The sequence below is a fragment of the Microcaecilia unicolor genome, chromosome 2, assembly GCF_901765095.1.
Source record: "Microcaecilia unicolor chromosome 2, aMicUni1.1, whole genome shotgun sequence".
NCBI lineage: Eukaryota > Metazoa > Chordata > Amphibia > Gymnophiona > Siphonopidae > Microcaecilia > Microcaecilia unicolor.
The window spans coordinates 72,243,274-72,266,507 of NC_044032.1; the positions used below are offsets into that span (position 1 = coordinate 72,243,274).

Genomic DNA, 23,234 nt, shown 5'->3' on the forward strand with positions numbered 1-23,234 from the left:
ATTTTGCAAGTGAGCAGAGCTGGGCGGCGCCCTCCAGAAGTCAGCGCCCCCCTGCGGTGCTTACCCCGCTTACTGTGTTGGCACGGCCCTGAAAACAGTTGCATCTTCTCACCCTTGTCATCCATAGGTACAAAGTTTGCAGATACGCTTGGCAGTAAGTTTTTATAATGTCATTTTCGCATGCATGCGACAATATACACATGCATAATTCATCTTACAAATTCACTCCACATGTAAAAGTATGCACTACATTCTGGGGCACAGTTGCAATTTATATGTATACATTATAAAATGCATGCTGCAGCATGTATTGTATGCATACATACTTTTTCAACCCAAAATACAGAAAAGAGCAAGCTCCCTTGAAACCTTTGTCACAACGAGTGTAACTAGCAGCTTTCTGAAATTACGATTTACATGTATATGCAATCTGCATAGGTAAATGCTGCTATTTCCAGTGTAGATGCTTTCAAATGACCTCATAAATTTAGGAGCTCTGCTTTCTTTGAATATTGATCTCTAACTTTACATTAGGCTTGGCTTTTATTTACTTTGAAGCCCAGACCAGATCAATTCAACATATTTAAAAGGTGGTGGTGTTAATAACTACTGAACTGTATCTATCTTAATGACATCATCAACCTATTACCCCTTCCCCTTCTCTGTAATTACTCACTGATCTCTCCTACTTCCATGTACTTCATTGTTTGTGCCTGATTGATGTATGCCTTTTCAGACTGATGTCAGCCACATTGGGCCTGCCCGTGGTGGGAAAATGTGGGATATAAATGCTATCTAACTATATAAATGACAAGTGACTGACTCACCCGCAAATGCGCAGTAGAGCCCAAACATTGGGAGAGGAAAAGTCCAAGCCCCGCCTCCACCAGCTCCAGAACCAGAAAGGAGGAGGAGTCAGAGGCGGGGCGAGGGGCGGAGAGTACAGAACAGGCCGAACGTAATGGAGGTCGCCGAGATCGGTGAAGCACCAACCTCCACCCCCTCCCCGACGTTGCCGCCACCGCTCCCGCCCCCCTCCATGCCGAGCCCCCTGCCCTGACATGACAGTGCCTCTCACCTCCATGTGAAAGCGCTGCAGGCAGCAGAAGATCGATCTTCTGCTGTCTGCAGCGCTTTCACAGGGTGATGAGAGGTGCTGTCATGTTAGTGCAGGGGTCCCGGCACAGAGGGGGGAGGGAGCGGTGGCGAGGAAGGTAGCTGGACATGGGGGGGGCAGGGGAGAGAGCAGGGTTGGTGGACGGGGGGAGGCCAAGGGAAAGAGGAGGGTTGCTGGACATGGGGGGGGGGGCAGGGGAGAGAGGAGGGTTGCTGGACATAGGGGGAGGGCAGGGGAGAGAGGAGGGTTGCTGGACATGGGGGGAGGGCAGGGGAGAGAGCAGGGTTGGTGGATGAGGGGAGGCTAAGGGAAAGAGGAGGGTTGCTGGACATGGGGGGAGGGCAGGGGAGACAGCAGGGTTGGTGGATGGGGGGGAGGCCAAGGCAAGGAGGAGGGTTGCTGAACATGGGGGGAGGGCAGGGGAGAGAGGAGGGGTGGTGGACAGGAAGGGAGGCCAGGGGAGAGAGGAGGGCTGCTGCACATGGGGGGAGGGCAGGGCAGACTGCAGGGTTGCTGGACATGGATCGATGGAGGGGAGGGCAGGGGACAGAGGAGGGTTGCTGGACATGGATGGATGGAGGTGAGAATTATTAAATTTAGAACAACAAAAAACTCGCCCGTTTTAACGGGCTTAACGGCTAGTAAATATAAGCCCGTTAAAACGGGCGAGTTTTTTGTTGTTCTAAATTTAATAATTCTCACCTCCATCCATCCATGTCCAGCAACCCTCCTCTGTCCCCTGCCCTCCCCTCCATCGATCCATGTCCAGCAACCCTGCAGTCTGCCCTGCCCTCCCCCCATGTGCAGCAGCCCTCCTCTCTCCCCTGGCCTCCCTTCCTGTCCACCATTAGTCAGTTGTATTTAAGTGCCCTTGATGAAAACTGTAAGCTTCATATAGTATATGACCTCAATTTTTTCAGGCTGGTGGTAAGCCGGAAATGTCTAGCTGCCTGGGCAAACTGGTCTATATTCATTTGGATGTCCTACAGTAAATGAGCTACTAATATTCCGTCACCCACAAACAGGTTTCTGACCACTGATTCTACCACCTTAGAGCAAGCCTCTAACTTAGGTTGAACAATTTTCCATCTGTTCATGGCTGATTATAAATTCTTCATCCATGTCATTGAAAGTATCTAGAAGTATCATGTTGATGGAGAGTGTTTGGTGCCAGGATACAGCCTTGTTTTGGATCATTTAAGACTCAAAAAGGATCAAAGGATTCACTACATTCCTTTACTTATGTCGGCATTTCTTTGTAGAAAGTTTTCATGATGGAAACCTTTTAAAAAACAGATTTCTGGAGGATTTTCCACAGGTTTGCATCAAAGGCCCTTGCCAGATCTAAAAAGAGATTGATGATGGCAGATAAAGATCGCAATGGTCCCTCCAGTCTGCCCAGTATGGTGGTTCAAGTTATAACTTCCATTGTGCACAGGTTCTCCACCCATCTACCACCACCATCACCAATACTTTCATTTAGGGTTTTAACTGCAGTTCTATACAAGTTATCCCCCATTCCAAGCTTATTTAAAAGTTACAAATGTCACCTTACCACTGTTTAGAGCTGAAACATTGATTGTTGAGTTTCCATCCTTTTGCCTTGTAGGGATTCTCTGTATATATTCCACTCCTTTTTGAATTCCATCACTGTTTTCTGGTTCCACCACCAGATGTAGATTTTAATTTTGCTCTTCTGAATCTGCCTGGCTGGGAACACATGGAAATGTAGGTGCCTAATTTGTCTATAATGGAGTAACAAAATAATGCTTGAAGCAATAATAAATCAAATAAGTTTGTTTAATAAACAATAAGGACCATCCACTTCCGGTTCCTGAAATACAAATTTTTAATTAAATGAAGCCTCAAATCTCATGATAGAGGAATACATAAAGTCTTTTATCCACTATCCTGCAAGGAGTCCTGTTCATATCATTGCCTAATTTATAAAACTGCTCCGATTGTGTCCTATCTTGAAAAACGGATATTCTATGTCCATGGCCAACTCTGGAAAAGGTCCCTAGGTGCCTCCTGGGATGGAGATAATAGTCTTTGTTCAAATGTTTTCAAGTACCCCACACTAAATTTGACCTGATAGAACTATTCTCTAGGGCTGGTTTCAGATTCCATGTCTGTGAACTGTGGGCTGTTTTTAAGAAAAGATTCAATAGTGTGCAGGAAGTTTTCTCATGTAGATTGGAAAAGGCAATTCATGAAAATTTCTTATTTGTTGCTCTCCCAGGTGAGGTACAATATAGAAGCTTTTTTGCAATGTAATGCTGGCTTCAGATAGGTTCTATAAACCTTTTCTAAACCAGATCTCTCTCTTTCTGTTCTTGCTCTCTTTCTCTCTTAAGTTTCAAGGTTTGCAAGAATTACTAAGAAATTGCTTCATTTGTTTAAATCACACAGGGGATCTTTTACTAAAGGTTAGCTGGAGTTATCTGCAGCAGGTCCCATTTTATTCCAATGGGCCCTGCTGCAGATAACTGGAGGTAATCTTTAGTAAAAGACCCCCTACTGTAAGTTAAAAGTATTTCAGCATCTTGACTAATTCCTGCACTGCAGTATTTGTCTACCCATCCTAATGATCAACAAAACATAAATGAAAAGTAGCTGTATATTTAGTGGCTCCTATATACATCTTGTACAAAATCCTTCTGTAATGTAGGCCCTTGGTCAAATAAAAAGCATTTGGTAGTTTGTGATGTTGCTAAGGCAATATAACTTCACATAAACTGGAAAATATTTGTAAGATTGTAACTTGCTTTTTGGAAACAAACAAAACCATTGTGCCAATGCATTAATTAGTATGCTGAAAGCATAATCCTCTTTTCACACTAACACTAACCTTGTTTTGTAGCCTAGTTTCTTACTGGCTTTATAAGTTTAGACTGGCTATAGGGTTCATTTTCTTTTTTTTTTTCTTTTCTTTTATTTATTGCATTTATAATTTTATACAAGACAACTTGCATTTAGTAACATGAAAGAAAAATCATTGACATAAATTTGTTAAGAAGAGAAATAGAAAAAAAAATACCTCTTAGACCACAATATGATGAGGGGGGAGGAAGGAAAAAATGAGGAGATAAACAAAGTCAGTATATAACTTTAAGTAAGATGGCCTGTCCAGAAATTCCATTCCTTCCTATATATTAATCAGATGTTCCTTCAATTACAATTACCATCTAGTTAGTTATTCTTTTTGCATTCAGGAGAATTTGTAATTGATCAGGATCTAAAAATACATATTTCTTACCTAAATACTTAATACAACACTTACAAGGATAAGCAAGTAGGAATGTAGCTCCAATACTTTTAACTTCTTCCCTAAATGTCAGACACTTTTTCCTTTTTTCTTGTGTTGACTTAACTACATCAGGATATAGCCATATTTTTTGTCCACAAAAAAGCTTCATAGAGTTTTTAAAGTACAATCTCAACAAAGCATTCAGATCTTGTTCGAATATGAAGGAGACTATTAGAGTTCTTCTTAACTCAACCTCTGACAAAGACTCCTCTTATAAAGCAGATATGTCCTGTATCCCACTAAGGGATAGATTCTGTGAAGTCTCCGATCTCAATTTTGCTGTTTTCGGTGGAGGTAAATAGTAAACTTTATTCAAAGGAGGAATTGTTTCCTGAGGATATCTAAGCGTTTCTATATGATATTTCTTGAAGAAATCCAATGGTGTAATCCCCATTGCAATAGGAAAATTTAATATCCTCAGGTTTAAACGACGGTTATAGTTTTCTATCTGTTCCAATCTCCTTGAGACGAATAATTTGTCTTTTATCAGAGTTTCCGTTGTCGTTTTTAAATTTACAACTTCAGTCTGTAACTGTGTAACCTTTACTTCAGTATTGTGCCTAAAAGTCTCCAAAGATAGTGATAAGTTTTCCACTTTACTTACTAGGGAAGTAGTATCTTGTGCAGTCTTAGTAAGTGTTGTAGACATTTCTTGTATAAGTTCCCAAATGGATTGTAATGAAACCAGCTTGGGAGACGCCATTGCTGTCTCCTCGATCTTATCTCTTGCTGCGTCCTGTCATGGGAGACCGCTGTCAGAAGCTCCCCGGTCGCTGACTTCCGGCTCCAGTGAGTTTCCACCCTCTCCACGAAGCTCAGCAGGACAAGGTGGTGGATTAAAATCCGGTGGAGATAAAGATGTCTCAGTCCCCAGTAGTTCTGCTGCTCCTCCAGCAGAACTAACAGCAGGGCTCACACCGGTATGTACTGGAGTGCTTGTTGCATACCTAAGGATCGTCTGTTGAGTCGGGGTAGGTAATCGAGTTGACGGTGGTAAACCCTTTACCGTCCCCTTCCTTTAGTATGCGGCATTTGAAAAAGTTGTAAATTCTGAAGAAACAAGGCTCTAAGACAGACTCTGTTGGAAACGCGGTCAAGCTCTGGGTGCCATCTTAACTCTGCCCCCCCCCCCATGGGGTTCATTTTCAAAGCACTTAGATTTGCAAAGTTCCATAGGTTCCTATGTAACGTTATAAGTCTAAGTGCTTTTGCGCTATCTCTCTGCACACTTCACCCTGCCCCTAATAACTCTTGAAATTATTTATCTAATTTCATCTAGATTTTGACCATGGATGATTATTTCCAGTGACATTCCCCCTCCACCCCCCCACCAATAAGCTCACACTTCTCATGCATCCATGATGCTGTCAGCACATAATCCCCATAAAAACTTAGCCATACTGGGTCAGACCAATCATGGTCCATCTAGCCCAGTATCCTGCTTCCAACAATGACCAATCTAGGTCACACAAGTACCTGGCAGAAAACCCCAGTTAGTAACAACATGCTACCAATTCCAGGGCAAACAGTAGCTTCCCCCATCTCTATCTCAATAGCAGACTATGGTCTTTTCCTACAGAAATTTGTCCAAACTTTTTTTAAACCCAGATAAGCTAACTGTTGTTACCACATCCTTCGGCATCAAGTTCCAGAGCTTAACTATTCTTTGTGTGAAAAAATATTTCCTCCTGTTTGGTGTATTTGGTGTATAGCCCTGCCCAGCACATCCCAGGATACACTGGGCAGGGCTGGGTGCCGCCATTTTGCGGCATCGCAGGAAGAGGAGGGAGGCAGGCTACTCTCCCTCCTCCAACCCACAAGGTAAGGGGGACTGGACCACCAGGGACCCCTTTCTGTGGGACTAGGGGGGGCTGGAGACCCACCAGATCTCCAGGCTCCCTGAACCTGGGGGGGTGGATCGTTGGGGAGGACCGGAGGTCCAGCGGACCTCCAGCCCCCCTGTCGCTGGAGGGGGGTTGGTTGGTCACCCACTAGGTCACCAGGGACCTTTAGCTGGGGGAGTTAGGGGGGCTGGAGATCCACTGGATCGCTAGCCCTCCCTGAACCTGGGGGTGGATCGTCGAGGGGACCGGAGGTCCACCGGCCCTCCAGCCCCCTGTCACTGGCAAGTTTGATTTTGGGGGGAATGGGGGCCTGCCAGCATGCATTAGGGCTCACCATTCCTCCCCAATGATCTGCAAACCCTAACGCCAGCTTGGAGCTGGTGTAGGGTTTGCCGCGGCCAGCAACCCAATCTTTGGCACGCTGGCCGCTGATCATTGGGGATGAATATATTTAGCCCTGTTTAGCATGCATTTGCATGCTAGTTGTGTTCGGAGGCCTTGAGCACATTGTTTCACACACTCGAGGGCTCTGATCATGGGGCGTTAGCAAACGCTGGTGCTAGTAACATAGTAACATAGTAGATGACGGCAGAAAAAGACCTGCACGGTCCATCCAGTCTGCCCAACAAGATAAACTCTTATGTACTACTTTTTGTGTATACCTTACCTTGATTTGTATCTGTCATTTTCAGGGCACAGACCGTATAAGTCTGCCCAGCACTATCCCTGCCTCCCAACCACTGGCTCTGGCACAGACCGTAGTATGGCGCTAACAGCCTCTAGCACCGGCATTTGCTTCTGATCTTCCCCCTGTCAGGAATGCAAAGCACATTATGATGTCACTGGACATTTTTACCCTACCCAATCATTGGGTAGCAAACACTTTTTAAACTGCCTTGCCTTTGATTAGTTCCTGTGCTCATTAGCTGACTCCATTTCATTTCTATTTTCCTATAGGTAAAAACCATCTCTAACATTTAGGTCTCCTTTTACTAAGTGGTGGTAAGCCCAACGTGGGTTTACCACTCGCTATACAGGAAGTACCACCTGGCTACCATAGCAGCCCAGCGGTTCTTCCCACCCCTAGCGCGCTGTCATTTCCGGCACTACAAAAATGTCTTTATTTTTGTAGCGCTGGAGTGTACCCAGCGGTAATCAGGCAGTGCCGCATGCTTCCCGGTTAACGCGGGAGTCCTTACCACCATCTCAATGGGTGGCGGTAAGGGCTTCCCCCCAAATTGGCTTTACTTGCCACACAGCCATTTCCTGCAGGAAGACGAGACTTCCGTTTTACCAACTGCAGTAAAAGGGGTCCATGGCATGCATGTAAAACACATGCTGATGCCAGCACCAGCCCCCTTTTGCTGCAGCTTGGTAAAAGGGGCCCTTAGTGATGTACTTATTACACAGAATTTCACATAAATATTGCCATTACCATGTGCACATCTTTGTACCAAGAAAGAGTTCAGACATCAATCAAGGGGCAATTTTCAAACAACCCAAGTAATTGCAAACTAAAGACATTTTTCGTATGGAAAGCATGTTTGGCATGCAGGAAATAGCTCATATAAAACTGTACAACCAAATACATATATACAAACTAGTGCAACAAAGCCCGTTTCGTCAAAAATGAAACGAGTCCTAGGAAGGCTCTCATCTAAGCGATTTCTCCTCTTTCCCCTGCCCTCCCCCCCATGTTCAGCGATTCTTCCCTCCCCTCCCATCCCTTCCGTGTCCTGCGATTCTGACCTCCCCTCCATGTGCAGTGATTCTCCTCTGCCTTGCAATCCCCTCTGTGTCCCGCGATTCTGGCCTCCCCTCCATGTCTAGCGATTCTCCTCTGCCCTGCCCTCCTATCCATGTCCCACGATTCTCTCCTGTCCTCCCATCCCATCCATGTCCATCGAATCTCCTCTGCCCTGCCCTCCCCTCCCCTCGATGTCCCGCGATTCTGTCCTCCCCTCCATGTCCAATGATTGTCCTGTGCCCTGCCTTCCCATCCCATCCATGTCCCGTGATTCTCCCCTCCCCTCCCCTCCCCTCCCCTCCATGGCCCGTAATTTTTGCCTCCCCTCCATGTCCAACGATTCTCCTCTGCCCTCCCCTCCTTGGCCCGTAATTTTTGCCTCCCCTCCATGTCCAACGATTCTCCTCTGCCCTCCCCTCCCCTCCCATCCATATCCCACTATTGTCCCCTTGCCTCCCATCCCATCAAAATCCAGGTCGGAGCGGCAGCAGGCAGGCTGGGCACTGGATCTTTGGATGTTTTTGCAGAATGTTTAAAATCTGATTTGGACGTCATATCAAAAATGCCCCTCCACATCAAAACAAAAATAATCCCCTCTTAATACATACTGTATTCTGCTAGAATCATAAGAAGTTCAAAAGATATCCTATTTAGCTTATAGTGTTTTAGCAAGGTTTGTTTGATAATTTCTAAAGCTTCTGTCTGAGGGATATTTGTGTACAAAGCATCCACATCCATTATAGCCATAATGAAATCATTTCCTACATTCATTGTTTCCAAAAAATGAATCATATCTGTGATCTCATATGTATGATGGTATTGATGGTGTACAATCAGTCTCACAAATTCGTCTAGAAGTACGCCAGCCAGGACTCTTAGGGCTTTGCAAGATTTTAGAATGGCAATACCCCATATTTCTAGGCCTTGTTGGCAATCGACACACTCTGCTGCTTTTTTCTAGTTGGCTCCTGTTATGTTCAGGAGTAGTGAGCCCTTGGACTACAGTCGTAGGCCCGGCTGCAGCAGACAAGTCACCTCTAAGTCCAAGGCAACAGAGAAAAAGCAGAGATCCAAATGTTAGGTGAGACTGGAACTCAGGACATGGCAAAGCAAGTACACAGGACCAAGCAAGGCTGGAACTCAGGACTGAGCTAGGCTGGAACTCTGGACCGAGCTAGGCTGGAACTCTGTAATGAGCAATGCTAGAACTCAGGAACTGACTCAGCTGGAACACAGAAGCCAGCGAGCCTGGAATTCAAGAACAAGCAAGGCTGGAACTCCTGCAAAGGCACCAAAAGAACATCTGGGCTTCCGTGAAATATGCCCAGACCGCTGATGTCATCATGAATGTGCCCCTGGAGGTTCCCGCCGCTAGCCCGATAAACAAACGATAACAATAAGAAGCTTGAAAATAATTACTATTAAATAATAATTGCAGTGCTCAGAACCGTGACACTTAGCCAATAATGGACGAGCCTCCACCATCCAATCATTGCACTGCCTGTGGGTTATTGTGCTAAATTAGCTTTATAAGTCTCACCTGTGTTACATTTCAAAGTAATTAGTCTTGACAATACCATGTTTTTTGAGGCCGCAATATGCAAAAAAGGTGTTACTTATCTTAGATGATCAGAATAACAGTTGACTTATCCCATAGAACTCATTAGGTTGTCAAAAGATGAGGCTCAAGTAGTCCATCATTGGAAAATCACTCCCTCGTGATATCCTGGTGTTCTCATAAAACAGTCCAAAGTGAAATGTCTCCAATGAAATATACAAAACCAATAAAAGCCACCATTCATAATGAATCTCAAAACAAGGGCGTGTTTCATGTTTTCAGCATCATCAGGAGATTCTACAATATAACATACATGAATCAAACAAAAATTTTAAAAATCAAAAACCTTACTCTATTTATATAATGCACTAGAAAACTTGAAATTCAATATTACCAAATAGTGTTGTTCAAAAACAGTTTATTTGCAAAGCTGGGTGGAGAACTCAAGAGGTATCACCACTCAGCTTGTCTAGTAAAGTGAAAATGCCAGCACATGCACTCTATAAATCCTATAACCACTGTAAAAACTTCCCAGAAAAAAACTATGGATGGTAAAAATGGACAAACTTTGTCAAAACACCGACTATTCCACTTTTTTGTTCAGTCCATAGGGAATGATGGTATTCCATTTATAGTCTCTTTTCAAACAGAGCGGTTACCCTGACAGGGTCATTAAGAGAGCTCACAAGAGGGCAATTAATGCTCAACAGCAATGGTTATTTTGTTCCTCTTCCAGAACAGAGGAGACAGGACCTTATGATAAACCAGTGTGTATATTACCATATTCTAGGCAAGCACAACAAATCAGTCGCATAATTTGCAAACATTGGTCTATCTTGCAATTATTGCCTGATTTTGACAATTTATCTGGTTTGCCTACACCAGGCATAAAATCCTTGGAGAGTTGATGAGCAATCTTTCAATCTGAGAATGAACAGCCTCGATCGGTAGAACATTCCCCTTGTGGACAATACGTTTTTGCAGATGTTCTTTCACCACTGATACGTTTGTGAATCCTCACTCAAAAAACGTTTTACATTACATTCAAAAACTAATTGTAATTCTGTGCAACTTATTTTTGCTATTGTATGTCTGTGTCATCTCATATATATTGGTCAAACTAAACACAAATTAAAGTTACGAATAGCCAAACACCTTAGCAATATTCGCAACTTGAAAGTGGAAGCTCCACTAGTGGAATATTGGCAGACTACACAATATTTGATTTTTGATTTGCAATTTGTGGCCCTACATCAGGTTACCTTACCTTGGGAAGGTGTTGTTTCTTTGATACTACTGAGACTTGAACAGAGACTTATATATGAATGGAACACCATCATGCCCTATGGGCTGAACAAAGAAGTGAGATGGTCGGTGATATGACAAAGTTCTTCCTTTTTATACCATCTGTAGTTTTTTTCTGGGAAGATTTTACAGTGGTTATAGGATTTATAGAATGCATATGCTGGTGTTTTCACTTTGTTAGGCTGAGTGGTGATACCTTTTGAGTTCTCCACCCAGTTTTGCTGATAAACATTTTTGAACACCACCATTTGGTAGTACTGAATTTCAAGTTTTCTAGTGCATTATATGAATAGAGTAAGGTTTTTGATTGATTTTTTTTTTTATTTTCATTTGATTCATGTATGTTATATTGTAGAATCTCCTGATGATACTGAAAACATGAAACATGGCCCCGTGTTGAGATTCATTACAAATGGTGGCTTTTAATGGATATGTATATTTCATTGGAGACATTTCACTTTGGACTGTTTTATGAGAACACCAAGATATCTTGAGGGGGTGATTTTGCAGTGATGGACTACTTGAGCCTCATCTTTTGACAACTTGATGAGTTCTATGGGATAAGCCAACTGTTGTTCTGATCATCTAAGATAAGTAACATTTTATTTATTTATTTATTTATTTATTTATTTATTTATTTATTTATTTATTAGGATTTATTCACCGCCTTTTTGAAGGAATTCACTCAAGGTGGTGTACAGTAAGAATAAATCAAACATGAACAATAGACAATTACAGCACTAAAAATATTCAAATAACAATACAAAGCATGGCTTAGAGGGGCATAATCGAAAGGGACGCCCAAGTTTTCCTGGGGATGTTGTTGCAGGATGGCCCCGTGAAGGGGCGGGGAAACCCATATTATCGAAACAAGATGGGCATCCATCTTTTGTTTCGATAATACGGTCAGGGATGCTCAAATCCTGAAATTTAGGTCGACCTTAGAGATGGTAGACTTGACCGTTTCTGATTTTCAGCAATAATGGAAACCAAGGACACCCATCTCAGAAACGACCAAATCCAAGCCCTTTGGTCATGAGAGGAGCCAGCATTCATAGTGCACTGGTCCCCCGGCATGCCAGGACATCAACCGGGCACCCTAGGGGGCACTGCAGTGGAATTCACAAACTGCTCCCAAGTGCATAGCTCCCTTACCTTGTGTGCTGAGCCCCCCCCAAAACCCACTACTCACAACTGTACATCAGTATCATAGCCCTTAGGGGTGAAGGGGGGCACCTAGATGTGGATGCAGTGGGTTTCTGGTGGGTTTTGAAGGGCTCACATTTACCACCACAAGTGTAACAGGTGGGGGGGGGGGGGGGGGAGGTCGGCCTGGGTCCGCCTGCCTGAAGTGCACTGCACCAACTAAAACTGCTCCAGGGACCTGCATAATGCTGCGAGGGACCTGAGTATGACATTTGAGGCTGGCATAGAGGCTGGCACAAAATATTTTTAAAGTTGTTTTTTGAGGGTGGGAGGGGGTTACTGACCTTTGGGGGAGTAAGGGGAGGTCATCCCAGTTCGGGCACCTTTTTGAGGCTTGGTCATAAGAAAAAAGGAACCAAGTAAAGTCGGCCAAGTGCTCATCAGGGACGCTCTTCTTTTTTCCATTATGGGTCGAGGACGCCCATCTGTTATGCACGCCCAAGTCCCACCATTGCTACGCCTCCGACACGCCCCTGGTAACTTTGGTCATCCCCACGACGGAAAGCAGTTGGGGACGCCCAAAATCAGCTTTCGATTATGCCGATTTGGGCTACCCTGGGAGGACGCCTATCTCCCAATTTGTGTTGAAAGATGGGCGCCCTTCTCTTTTGAAAATAAGCCTGATAGTATACTACTAACAATGTCAACACAATATGTAATAGAACATTTTAATTGACAATGTAGGTTATAAGCAAAGATGGAAAAGATACATAGGTAAGAGAGTAAGAGGATTTAGAAAGTAAGGTGACTAATTTAAAGAAAGTTGCACGTGAGATGGTTAACATATAGATAGATAACCGAGTAAGAGGTTTGCACCAATGTTGTTGTCATAGACCATGCAGCCCCATTAACCCCAGCTTTCCCTCAGGCCAGCATTGGTATAGGATAATGGGCAGATTGTGAACCCCCAGTGGACAAAATACAATGAACTTGGTATTGTTGAGACTGATTACTTTGAAATTTAACAGTAGGTGATGGTCATGAAGCTAATTTAGCACAATAACCCATACAGTGCAATAATTGGATTGTGGAGGCTCGTCCATTATTGGCTAAGCTTCACGGTTCTGAGCACTGCAATTATTATTTAACTAGTGAAAAAGGCCCGTTTCTGACAGAAATGAAACGGGCGCTAGCAAGGTTTTCCTCGGAGTGTTTATGTTTGAGAGAGTGTGTGTGAGATTGACTGTGTGAGAGAGAGTGAATGTGCGAGTGTGTGTGTGTGACAGAGTGAGACTGGGTGTGAATGTGTCCGTGAGAGAGAGAGTGTGTGTGTGAGAATCAGAATGTGTGCCAGGGGCCCCTCCCTCCTCCCTCCCAGGTCCAGGGCCCCCCCCTCCATCCCCCCTCCCTCCATCCCTCCGAGTTCCAGGGTCATCCCCCCTCCCTCTGAGTTCCAGGGTCCCTTCCAATTTCAGGGTCCCCCCCACCGTCCCTCAGAGTTTCAGGGTCCCCACCCTCCCAGTTCCAGGGTCACCTTCCCTCCCTCCCTCCCAGTTCCATAGTCCCCCTCCCACCCTCCCAGTTCCAGGGTCCCTCCCCCTCCCTCCCAGTTCCACAGTCCTGTCCACTCCCTTCCTCCCTCCCTCCCTCCCTCCCTCCAAGGTGCTTGGGGGGGAGGGGTTGCTATTTGCTGTCAACCTAAGGAGACACTGCTTCTGGCATCCACCAGCTAAGTCCTGTCCTGACCCAGAGGCAGCTGGAGCTCCCTCATACTCTTTCAGTGGCACACATTGACAGGCAACGGCGGGGCTGACGCGGCAACGGCGGGGCTGATGCAGCCACGGGCACTTACCTGGATAAACTTTGTATTGTTGACAAATGATCTGAAAATACAGAGTTTAAAATTGCTGTTTCTACCACGTAGAATAATTTTTCAAGCTGTTTTAGTGATATTTAATTTAGATTTCATGATATTCATATGTACAGATGGGAAGCTTTCAAATAAATTAAAAAGGTGTGCAGTAAGAATCCAAGAACAAAAACCTTTTGTCCTTTACCTGTTAAGGCGCAGTTTATCCAGTAGAAACAGCTTTAGACGTGTTTCAGATGGAAGAAGGAAAAAAAAACGACAATGTGGATCAGCAGCTCCTAGGTGTGCTTGGTTTTGAGTGTATGGGAATGACGGCTGTGTTGGTGAGTGGAAACAGAGATTAACCAATGGGCTTCCTTGCTTACAGTGTAGTTGATTGGGTCACTTCCACTCGTGTGTAGTAATCGTCCTGCAGCATGGCCGGAGTCGGGGAGGAGAGGGAGGGCGGCGGAACGGTGAGCGAGCAGTTGTGGGAGGGTGGGTGAGAGGGACTGTGGGCTGTGGGACGGGGTCCAGCAGTGATTTTGCTTCGTTTTGAGTGTATGGGAATGACGGCTGCATTGGGGAGTGGAAACAGAGATTAACCAATGGGCTTCCTTGCTTACAGTGTAGTTGTCGTCATTATGACCCGCCCTCGATGTCATCACGTTTGACGCGTGGGCGGGGCAGACACTCATGGAGGAAAAGCGATCTCAGCCACTTCACTTTTAGAACGTTGGAGGTGCGTTTTATATAGAGAGACAGTAATTATTTTCAAGCTTCTTATTGCCCCACCCAAGCCATCTGTCCAGACCCCAAGAAAACCTGCATTAAAGTGTGTCCTAGCTGAAGCTCATGCTCCCAAGAGAAAGGCCTACCTAAGAGAAATTAAAATCCTGCACTAAGTACTCTCGTCCTAAAACCTGGTGAGGGACGTTATGGTACTGGGGCCGCTTGATAACAGTGATCATAATATGATCAGTTTTGATATCAACCTTGAAGTAACTATACACAGGAAGTCAAATACATTAGCGTTTAACTTTAAAAAAGGAGACTATGATAAAATGAGAAGAATGGTTAAAAAAAAACTTAGGGGGGCAACTGAGAGGGTAAAAACTGTATAACAGGCATGGACGCTGTTCAAAAATACCATCCTGGCGGCCCAGGCCAAACATATTCCGCAAATTAGAAAAGAAAGACAGAAGTCCAAAAGACAGCCGGCGTGGTTGAAAAGTGAGGTGAAGGAAGCTATTAGGGCTAAAAGAAACGCCTTCAGAAAATGGAAGAAGGAACCGTCTGAAAATAACAAGAAGCAGCATAAAGAGTGTCAAAGCAAATGCAAGGCGCAGATAAAGAAGGCCAAGAGAGATTACGAAAGAAAGATAACATTAGAGGCAAAAAAAAACATAGCAAAAAGTTTTTTCAGTATATTAAAAGCAGGAAGCCGGCAAAAGAATCGGTTGGGCCGCTGGATGACCGAGGGGTAAAAGGGGCAATCAAGGAAGATAAAGACGTAGTGGAGAGATTGAATGAATTCTTTGCTTCCGTCTTCACCGAGGAAGATTTGGATGGGATACAGGTGTCGGAAATGGTATTTCAAGCGGACGAGTCGGAGAAACTTAAACCTGGAGGATGTAATGGGGCAGTTCAGAAAACTGAAGAGTAGCAAATCTCCTGGACCGGATGGTATTCATCCTAGAGTACTGCTAGAACTGAAAAATGAGCTTGCGGAGCTACTGTTAGTGATATGCAATTTATCCTTAAAATCGAGCATGGTACCAGAAGATTGGAGGGTGGCCAACGTTAACGCCGATTTTTAAAAAAGGTTCCAGGGGAGATCCGGGAAATTATTGACCGGTGAGTCTTACGTTGGTGCCGGGGAAAATGGTAGAGACTATTATCAAAAACAAAATTACAGAGCACATCCAAGGACATGGATTACTGAGACCGAGTCAGCACGGCTTTAGTGTGGGGAAATCTTGCCTGACCAATTTACTTCAATTCTTTGAAGGAGTAAACAAGCATGTGGACAAAAGGGGAGCCGGTTGATATTGTGTATCTGGATTTTCAGAAGGCGTTTGACAAGGTACCTCATGAAGGTACAGAGGAAATTGGAGGGTCATGGGATAGGAGGAAATGTCCTATTGTGGATTAAAAACTGGTTGAAGGATGGGAAACAGAGAGTGGGGTTAAATGGACAGTATTCACAATGGAGAAGGGTAGTTAGTGGGGTTCCTCAGGGGTCTGTGCTAGGACCGCTGCTTTTTAATATATTTATAAACGATTTAGAGATGGGAGTAACTAGTGAGGTAATTAAATTTGCTGATGACACAAAGTTATTCAAAGACGTTAACTCGCAACAGGATTGTGAAAAATTACAGAAGGACCTTACGAGACTGGGAGTCTGGGCGGCTAAATGGCAGATGACGTTTAATGTGAGCAAGTGCAAGGTGATGCATGTGGGAAAAAAGAACCCGAATTATAGCTACGTCATGCAAGGTTCCACGTTAGGAGTTATGGACCAAGAAAGGGATCTGGGTGTCGTCGTCGATAATACACTGAAACCTTCTGCTCAGTGTGCTGCTGCGGCTAGGAAAGCGAATAGAATGTTGGGTATTATTAGGAAAGGTATGGAAAACAGGTGTGAGGATGTTATAATGCCATTGTATCGCTCCATGGTGCGACCTCACCTTGAGTATTGTGTTTAATTCTGGTCGCCGCATCTCAAGAAAGATATGGTAGAATTGGAAAAGGTGCAGCGAAGGGCGACTAAAATGATTGCGGGGATGGGACGACTTCCCTATGAAGAAAGACTAAGGAGGCTAGGGCTTTTCAGCTTGGAGAAGAGACGGCTGAGGGGAGACATGATAGAGGTATATAAAACCATGAGTGGAGTGGAACAGGTGGATGTGAAGCGTCTGTTCACGCTTTCCAAAAATACTAGGACTAGAGGGCATGCGATGAAACTACAGTGTAGTAAATTTAAAAGAAATCGGAGAAGATCTTTCTTCACCCAACGCGTAATTAAACTCTGGAATTTGTTGCCGGAGAACGTGGTGAAGGCGGTTAGCTTAGCAGAGTTTAAAAGGGGTTTAGACGGTTTCCTAAAGCACAAGTCCATAAACCACTACTAAATGGCCTTGGGAAAAATCCACAATTCCAGGAATAATATGTATAGAATGTTTGTACATTTGGGAAGCTCGCCAGGTGCCCTTGGCCTGGATTGGCCGCTGTCGTGGATAGGATGCTGGGCTCGATGGACCCTTGGTCTTTTCCCATTACTTATGTACTTATGTAAGCTGCATTGAGCCTGCCATGAGTGGGAAAGCGCGGGGTACAAATGTAACAAAAAAAATATATTGCTATCTTACTGTTCTATCACAAACAATGAATGTCCCACTAATCTTACTATTCTGCCATGTACTGATAAGTCTTGCTACTAAGTTTACCTTATTGCTTTTTGCCATATCAATATATCTAACCTTCCATATTACATATATTTTTATATTACCAACAAATTGTAATATATTTCCAAAGTGTAGCATTCTTCTCTCATATTGCCAGTAAAAGCTTCATGAGAACCCTTTTCTTTGTTTTAGGACCACTTTAGGACAACATCGTACTCCAAACAGACAAAACAAGCCACAAACTCTAACCACAGTAATTATTACCTAATCACCTTATTAGCCCTACAGGTCTGAAGCAGGGGCGTAGCCAGACACTCAATTTTGGGTGGGCCTGGGCCCAAGATGGGTGGGCATAAGAACTCCGCCTTGTCCCACAAGTGATTTGGTCTCGCCCTCTCTCGCCTGCATGCCATATGATCTCTCAAACATCCCCCCCCCCCCCGCATACCTTTTAAATAGTAGATTTTCATTAGCAGTGAGCAGCAACTAGTACACACTGCTCATGTTGGCCCCACAGCATGTATCAGTTGCTGCTCGCTGCAGGTGAAGATCTGCTATTTACAAGGTATGCAGTTGTTGAGAGTTTTCGGCTGGTGGGGCTTGGGATCCCTGCCAGCCACATCATAGGTGTGCTATTCTGAGTGGGCCTGAGCTCAAAGTGGGTGGGCCTGGGCCCACCTGGGCCCACCCTTGGCTACGCCACTGGTCTGAAGCCTCTCTGATAGGAATATCTTTTCCAGGATCTTCACTCCAAGCTCTCATCCACTTCCAGCAAGGCATGAGCCACCAAAGCATGCAGCACATTCATGATTGCCATGCAGGCGTCCAACCACCACGGGTTGTTCTGACCTGGTTTTACAGCCTGCCTCACTGACACAGACTACTTAATAATTACTATGGATTATTTTGGATTCGTATTAGGTAAATGAGACTTTTATTAGAGGTACATTATTGTCTAAGATACACAATGATTAAGCTATATACCCAATGATTAAGCTATAACTAAACAATACCTATCTATAGTTAAAAAGAAACAATCATTACATCACTGGTCACTACATCCAAGCAAAGCTAGCAGTTTCTAGACCAGGAAAAGAAGCAATAATACACTATACATATATCAAATCTATACATACATCACGTCCTTAATCTCTACATCCAGGCTCTTATCAGCTATGAGGCCCCTGTTCACAGTGGAAGCCAGGAGTTTCTCTGACCAGGAAATGTGGTTTTCTACGCAGTACGTACGTTACTTACAGACAAGCTCCCAATTTCACTGACAGAAATTCCCTTTTTTATTAGGCTTAGAACTCATGTTCAGAGCTAAGGAAAATTACAGAATGCTTGAGAATTTCTCTGTTTAGGTAAACAAACCGTACTGTGGGAATGTGGTCACATGTTTCTCAGTCCAGCTGGCCAGTCTGAACTCGAAACAGGCTCCACCTCTCCCTTCACATACCAAATTAATTAGAGCTGTCTTATCTTCTTCCACATTTCACATAAACAGAATTAGTTCTAATCAAAAATACAGACCCTGAGTGCACTTGTCGGTCAAGGCAGAGTTGAAAAACAATCTTTAAAATTTTCCATTACACGGGTGCAACTCACTGACCACAGAAACACACCACTGTGCATACTACTGTACTTTGTGAGACATAGCACCAACACCCTCACCAGTACACAGTAATGAGACACGTACCAGCTTCCCAAAACACTCACTCTCCAAGCACCAGCAAACAATCTTCACACACACAACAGCAGCAGCACAAAGCACTCTCCCATGAAGAGCACACAGCTCTCACACAAACAGCAGCATCACAGAGCAGTGACAAGCTGGGACTGAACAAACAGAGGAATAATGAGAGACAGGAGACAAGTAGGTAGGGATGTATAATGCAGGGGCGTAGCTACGGGTGGGCCTGGGTGGGCCCAGGCCCACCCAATCACAGTTCAGGCCCACCCAGTTTCTCTTGATGCTCCAATCGGGATTCGGCTGTAGTCTGGTTCCAGTCCAAGCAGCAGGCAGCTCTCAGCAGTGGCGTCTACCAAGGGCGGGTGCAGGTCGTTATGCTGCCATCCATGAACGTCTTCCGTGCGGACTGGTGCGGTGCTGCATGAGGTGACCCATCTCCCCCCCCCCCCCCCCGACGTGCGGTATCGCTCTCCCTCCTCCTCACCCGGCTGAAATGCGTTATCAATTGTCCGGCGGCAGCGCTTGCTTAACCAGCAGCAAATTGCTCCGGAACGTGGCCCAGGGGCGGGGCGGCCAGGAGGGAGGGGAGATGGAGTTCCGTGATGTCATGCCGCCCAACCCGGCACCCGCGCACGCTCAGGCTTGCGCAGGCCGTTTTGGGGCGATGGCCGGTAGTGCGTTTTGAGGCAGTTTGCAATGGGTTGAGGCAAAGGTGGGGGCTATTTTGGGGGAGGTGCTTGGATGAGGTGCTGCAGTTGCAACTTGCAGGGCTAAGGCAATTGCTTGGGGATCATTGTGGGGTGCGTTTTTTTAATATATGGGGCTATTAGTAAGATGGAAGTACAATAGTTTTTAAAGCTGGGGCAGTTTGCAGAGGGGTAGTTTTTGGGTGCAGGATGTTGAGGGGAGAGGGGATGGAGGGATGCCAGACCCAAGGGAAAAGAGTGGTGGAGAGAGGAAGGAAAGCAATGACAGGGGAATGGGAAAAAGGGGGGGGGGTGGAGAAAGGAGTGAGAGTGATGCCAGACCAAAGGGAAGCAAGAGGGGAGAGAAAGGTGGGATGATGAGGGAGAGGAGACTGGGAAAAAGCTGGATCTGGGGTGGGGGAGAACAAGATGCAGTACTATGAAGCAGGGGAGAGAAGAGGGAGAGAGATACTGGCCCTGGGGTGGGAGTGCAGGAGAGAGAGAGAGAGAAAGAAGGGTGAGGAACATGGGAAGGGGACACAGAGGGCAGATTCTGAACATGGGGGGGGAGGGGGACAGGGATGGGAACACAGAGAGCAAATGCTGAACACAGGGGGAATAGGGACAGGGACACAGAGGGGAGGTTATGGATAGGAGAGATAGTGAGTCAGAGGAAATGACAGTGGACATAGAAAAAAGTCAAATAGACAGAATATAAGCAGAAGATGGATATGGATGGAGTACATTGAGAGGAGAAATAAAGATGGAGAGGGGGGAGATACTGGAATGAATCATGTAAAAAGGAAAGAGGGAAACAGGCAGGATAGAAGGGAAAGAAAAGGCAGGCAGTGGATGGAGGAGGCAGAGAAAGCAGACAGCTGGATGAAAGGGAGAGAGAAAGAGAACAGATGCTGGATGGAAGGGAGAGAGTGAAGAGATGACAAGGAAAGCAGAAACCAGAGACAACAAAGGTAGAAAAAAAGATTTATTTATTTATTTGCCTTAGAATAAAGTAGTATTGTAGCTGTGGTGATAAATAGAAAATGAAAATAAGGTGATATGTTTGTTGGACTATTTTATTACATTTTTGACCAACTTTCCGAGACCAAAACCTCCATCCTTAGGTCAGGACAGGACCGTAACAGCAATATACTGTACTGACCTGAGGAAGGAGGTTTTGGCCTCTGAAAGCTAATTGAAAAAGTATTAGTCCAATAAAATGGTATTATCTTATTTTCTATGTTTTGTTTTATGTCTGTTTTTTAATTTGTAAAGTGTTGATTGGTATTTGTCAGTTTTTCCAAGTTTATTCTGCTATCTTTATATTTTGCACAGTACTAGGAGACATGCATCACTGTTTCTGTGGTGTTGCATTGTATGCGGAATCTGGCCTCTTGGGGGTTCAGTTTAATTTTTGTCTACATATTTCTATTTTAGTTTGTGGTTACTTATTCTATACTTGGTGAGGATGTATCTGTGTTCTATGTTTGTGAAAAAGACATGATTTTCTGTTGGCAGGATCATTTTTACTAATGTCTTGTTTAGTTTTACAATGGGTGTATTGATGTTCTAGTGCTCACTGCAATGTTTAAGATGTTGCGTTTCCTAGGTACATACTTGTTGTGTAACTCATATTAGTAAAAATAATATTTTCATATAGAGGAGAGGGTGTTAAAAAATACACTAGGTACGCCACTGGCTCTCAGTTCTATATTTTTAAATGTTTGATATAAAGCAATGTTTGAAGGATATATGCCATTGCTGTTATATTGCAGGATCTTGTCATGAGATGTTTTCTGTTATTGCAGACTTAAGTCTGGTCAAGTTTAAGATATGGGATAATGTAACTGGTTGTTTTTTTTTTTCCATTATCTATGTATGTGATTTATATTGATGCAGACTACTTACAAATCTATCATCAAATGTATTCTAAGGCTTTATTTTGTAGTATCCCAAGAAACACTACTCATACACACAGTGCCCACCCATATTAGTTCTGGGCCCACCCAAAATGGTGGGTCTGGCTACGCCACTGGTATAATGGTGTCGGGGTGTGGGGACACTGAGGATTTGGGGGGAAGGAGATGAGATACAGAGGAAGGGATGGGTGTGGTTGGGGAAGTATCAGGTGTGCACAAAGACTTGAGGACGTGAGACACAGAGGAGAAGTATAAGGCTCAAAATGTAAGTCAGAAAATGTAAGGCTCAGAAGATTCAGACTGGAGCAAACACACACAGGTAACAAAGCACTCAGCAACTCTCATTTCTCACAAATGACCACTTTCACCTCCCCCCTCTCCAACTCAGCAAAGTCACAAATGGATCTAAAAACAGGTTTACCCTGCACATAAGCATCTAAGTGGTTTACAAAATTAAGGTGTGACCTCTTGAATCTCATAAAAGCAAGTTAGGTTGCCTTGCTAGGTTGCTATAATCTACAACACTACCTCCCTTGTTTACAAAGCCGCACTAGCAGCTGCCACATTTCAATGCCGACACAGTCCATGCTGTGTTGGCATTACTGCACCGGCAGCTGTTAATGCGGCTTTGTAAACGGGGGGGGGGGGGGGTAGATGTTTGAGGAGCAGATGCTGATGAGTAATTTCACTTTTCATTTCAGTTTTCCCAGTTTTTCCATTCAATTTTTGACATGTTCAAGCTTCCATTAGTTTCTAATATTCACATGTGTCTTTTTAATTTGCTTTAGTGGTGAATCCTTCCACATTTTGGGGATGTAAACCTATGCCATTTGCAGGTTATATTACTCTCTGCCTCCAGAGTAACAATATGTCACTTCTGTTTTAGTTGTATCTGAAATATTTATAAGTTCACATTTTTATTGTTTTAGATGTATACCTAGCTGTGCAATTTTCTGCTTAATTATTTATGTAATTTATATTTAGTTTGATTTAATAAATGTATTTGTTATTTTTTTAGATGTTTCATTGTGTTATGTATTTATGCTGTCTGTTGCCCCTGATACATTACATTATTGGGCAAAACATGGCCATATTGGGCACTGTCTTTTAATTTATGCAAGTTTTGTAGTAGCATTAATAAATGTCAGTTTCAGTTCTCATCTGGTCTGTTACCCTATCTTCATTTCTGATTTGTCATACATTTAGCATAAAACTTTTCTTAAATTTGTGCTGATTGATCTGTTCATTTGTAGGTATGCTCCACTGGGTATCCTTTTCTTGATTGCTGGAAAAATCGTTGAGATGGAAGATATGGGTGTTGTTGGTGGACAGCTTGGGATGTACACTATTACAGTCATCATTGGTTTACTCATTCATGCTGTATTTGTGCTACCACTTCTTTACTTTCTGGTAACTCGGAAAAATCCTTGGACTTTTATTGGAGGATTGCTACAAGCTTTAATCACAGCTCTGGGGACTTCTTCAAGGTGAGAATTATGCTTTAAATATTCAAAGGAAGTTTATACAAACAGTACCAGGTCTTGAGTCTTTGTACATTTTGAAAGAGTAAAAAATCGATTTACGTTTACCTGTTCTACACCACTCAGTATTTTATAGACCTCTTTCATATCCCCCTCAGCCATCTCTTTTCCA

General features: G+C 44.1%; 1 protein-coding gene across 4 annotated transcripts in view; it reads left to right on the forward strand.

Moving 5' to 3' along the window:
• The window catches only part of SLC1A3 (solute carrier family 1 member 3), a 239,477-nt gene that overhangs the window by 183,180 nt on the left and 33,063 nt on the right, over positions 1 to 23,234 (forward strand). For all 4 annotated transcript variants that reach the window (XM_030192149.1, XM_030192150.1, XM_030192152.1 and 1 more), the window contains one exon: positions 22,835 to 23,068. In XM_030192149.1, coding sequence (XP_030048009.1) covers positions 22,835 to 23,068 — 234 coding nt within the window. The remainder of the gene's footprint in view (positions 1 to 22,834; positions 23,069 to 23,234) is intronic.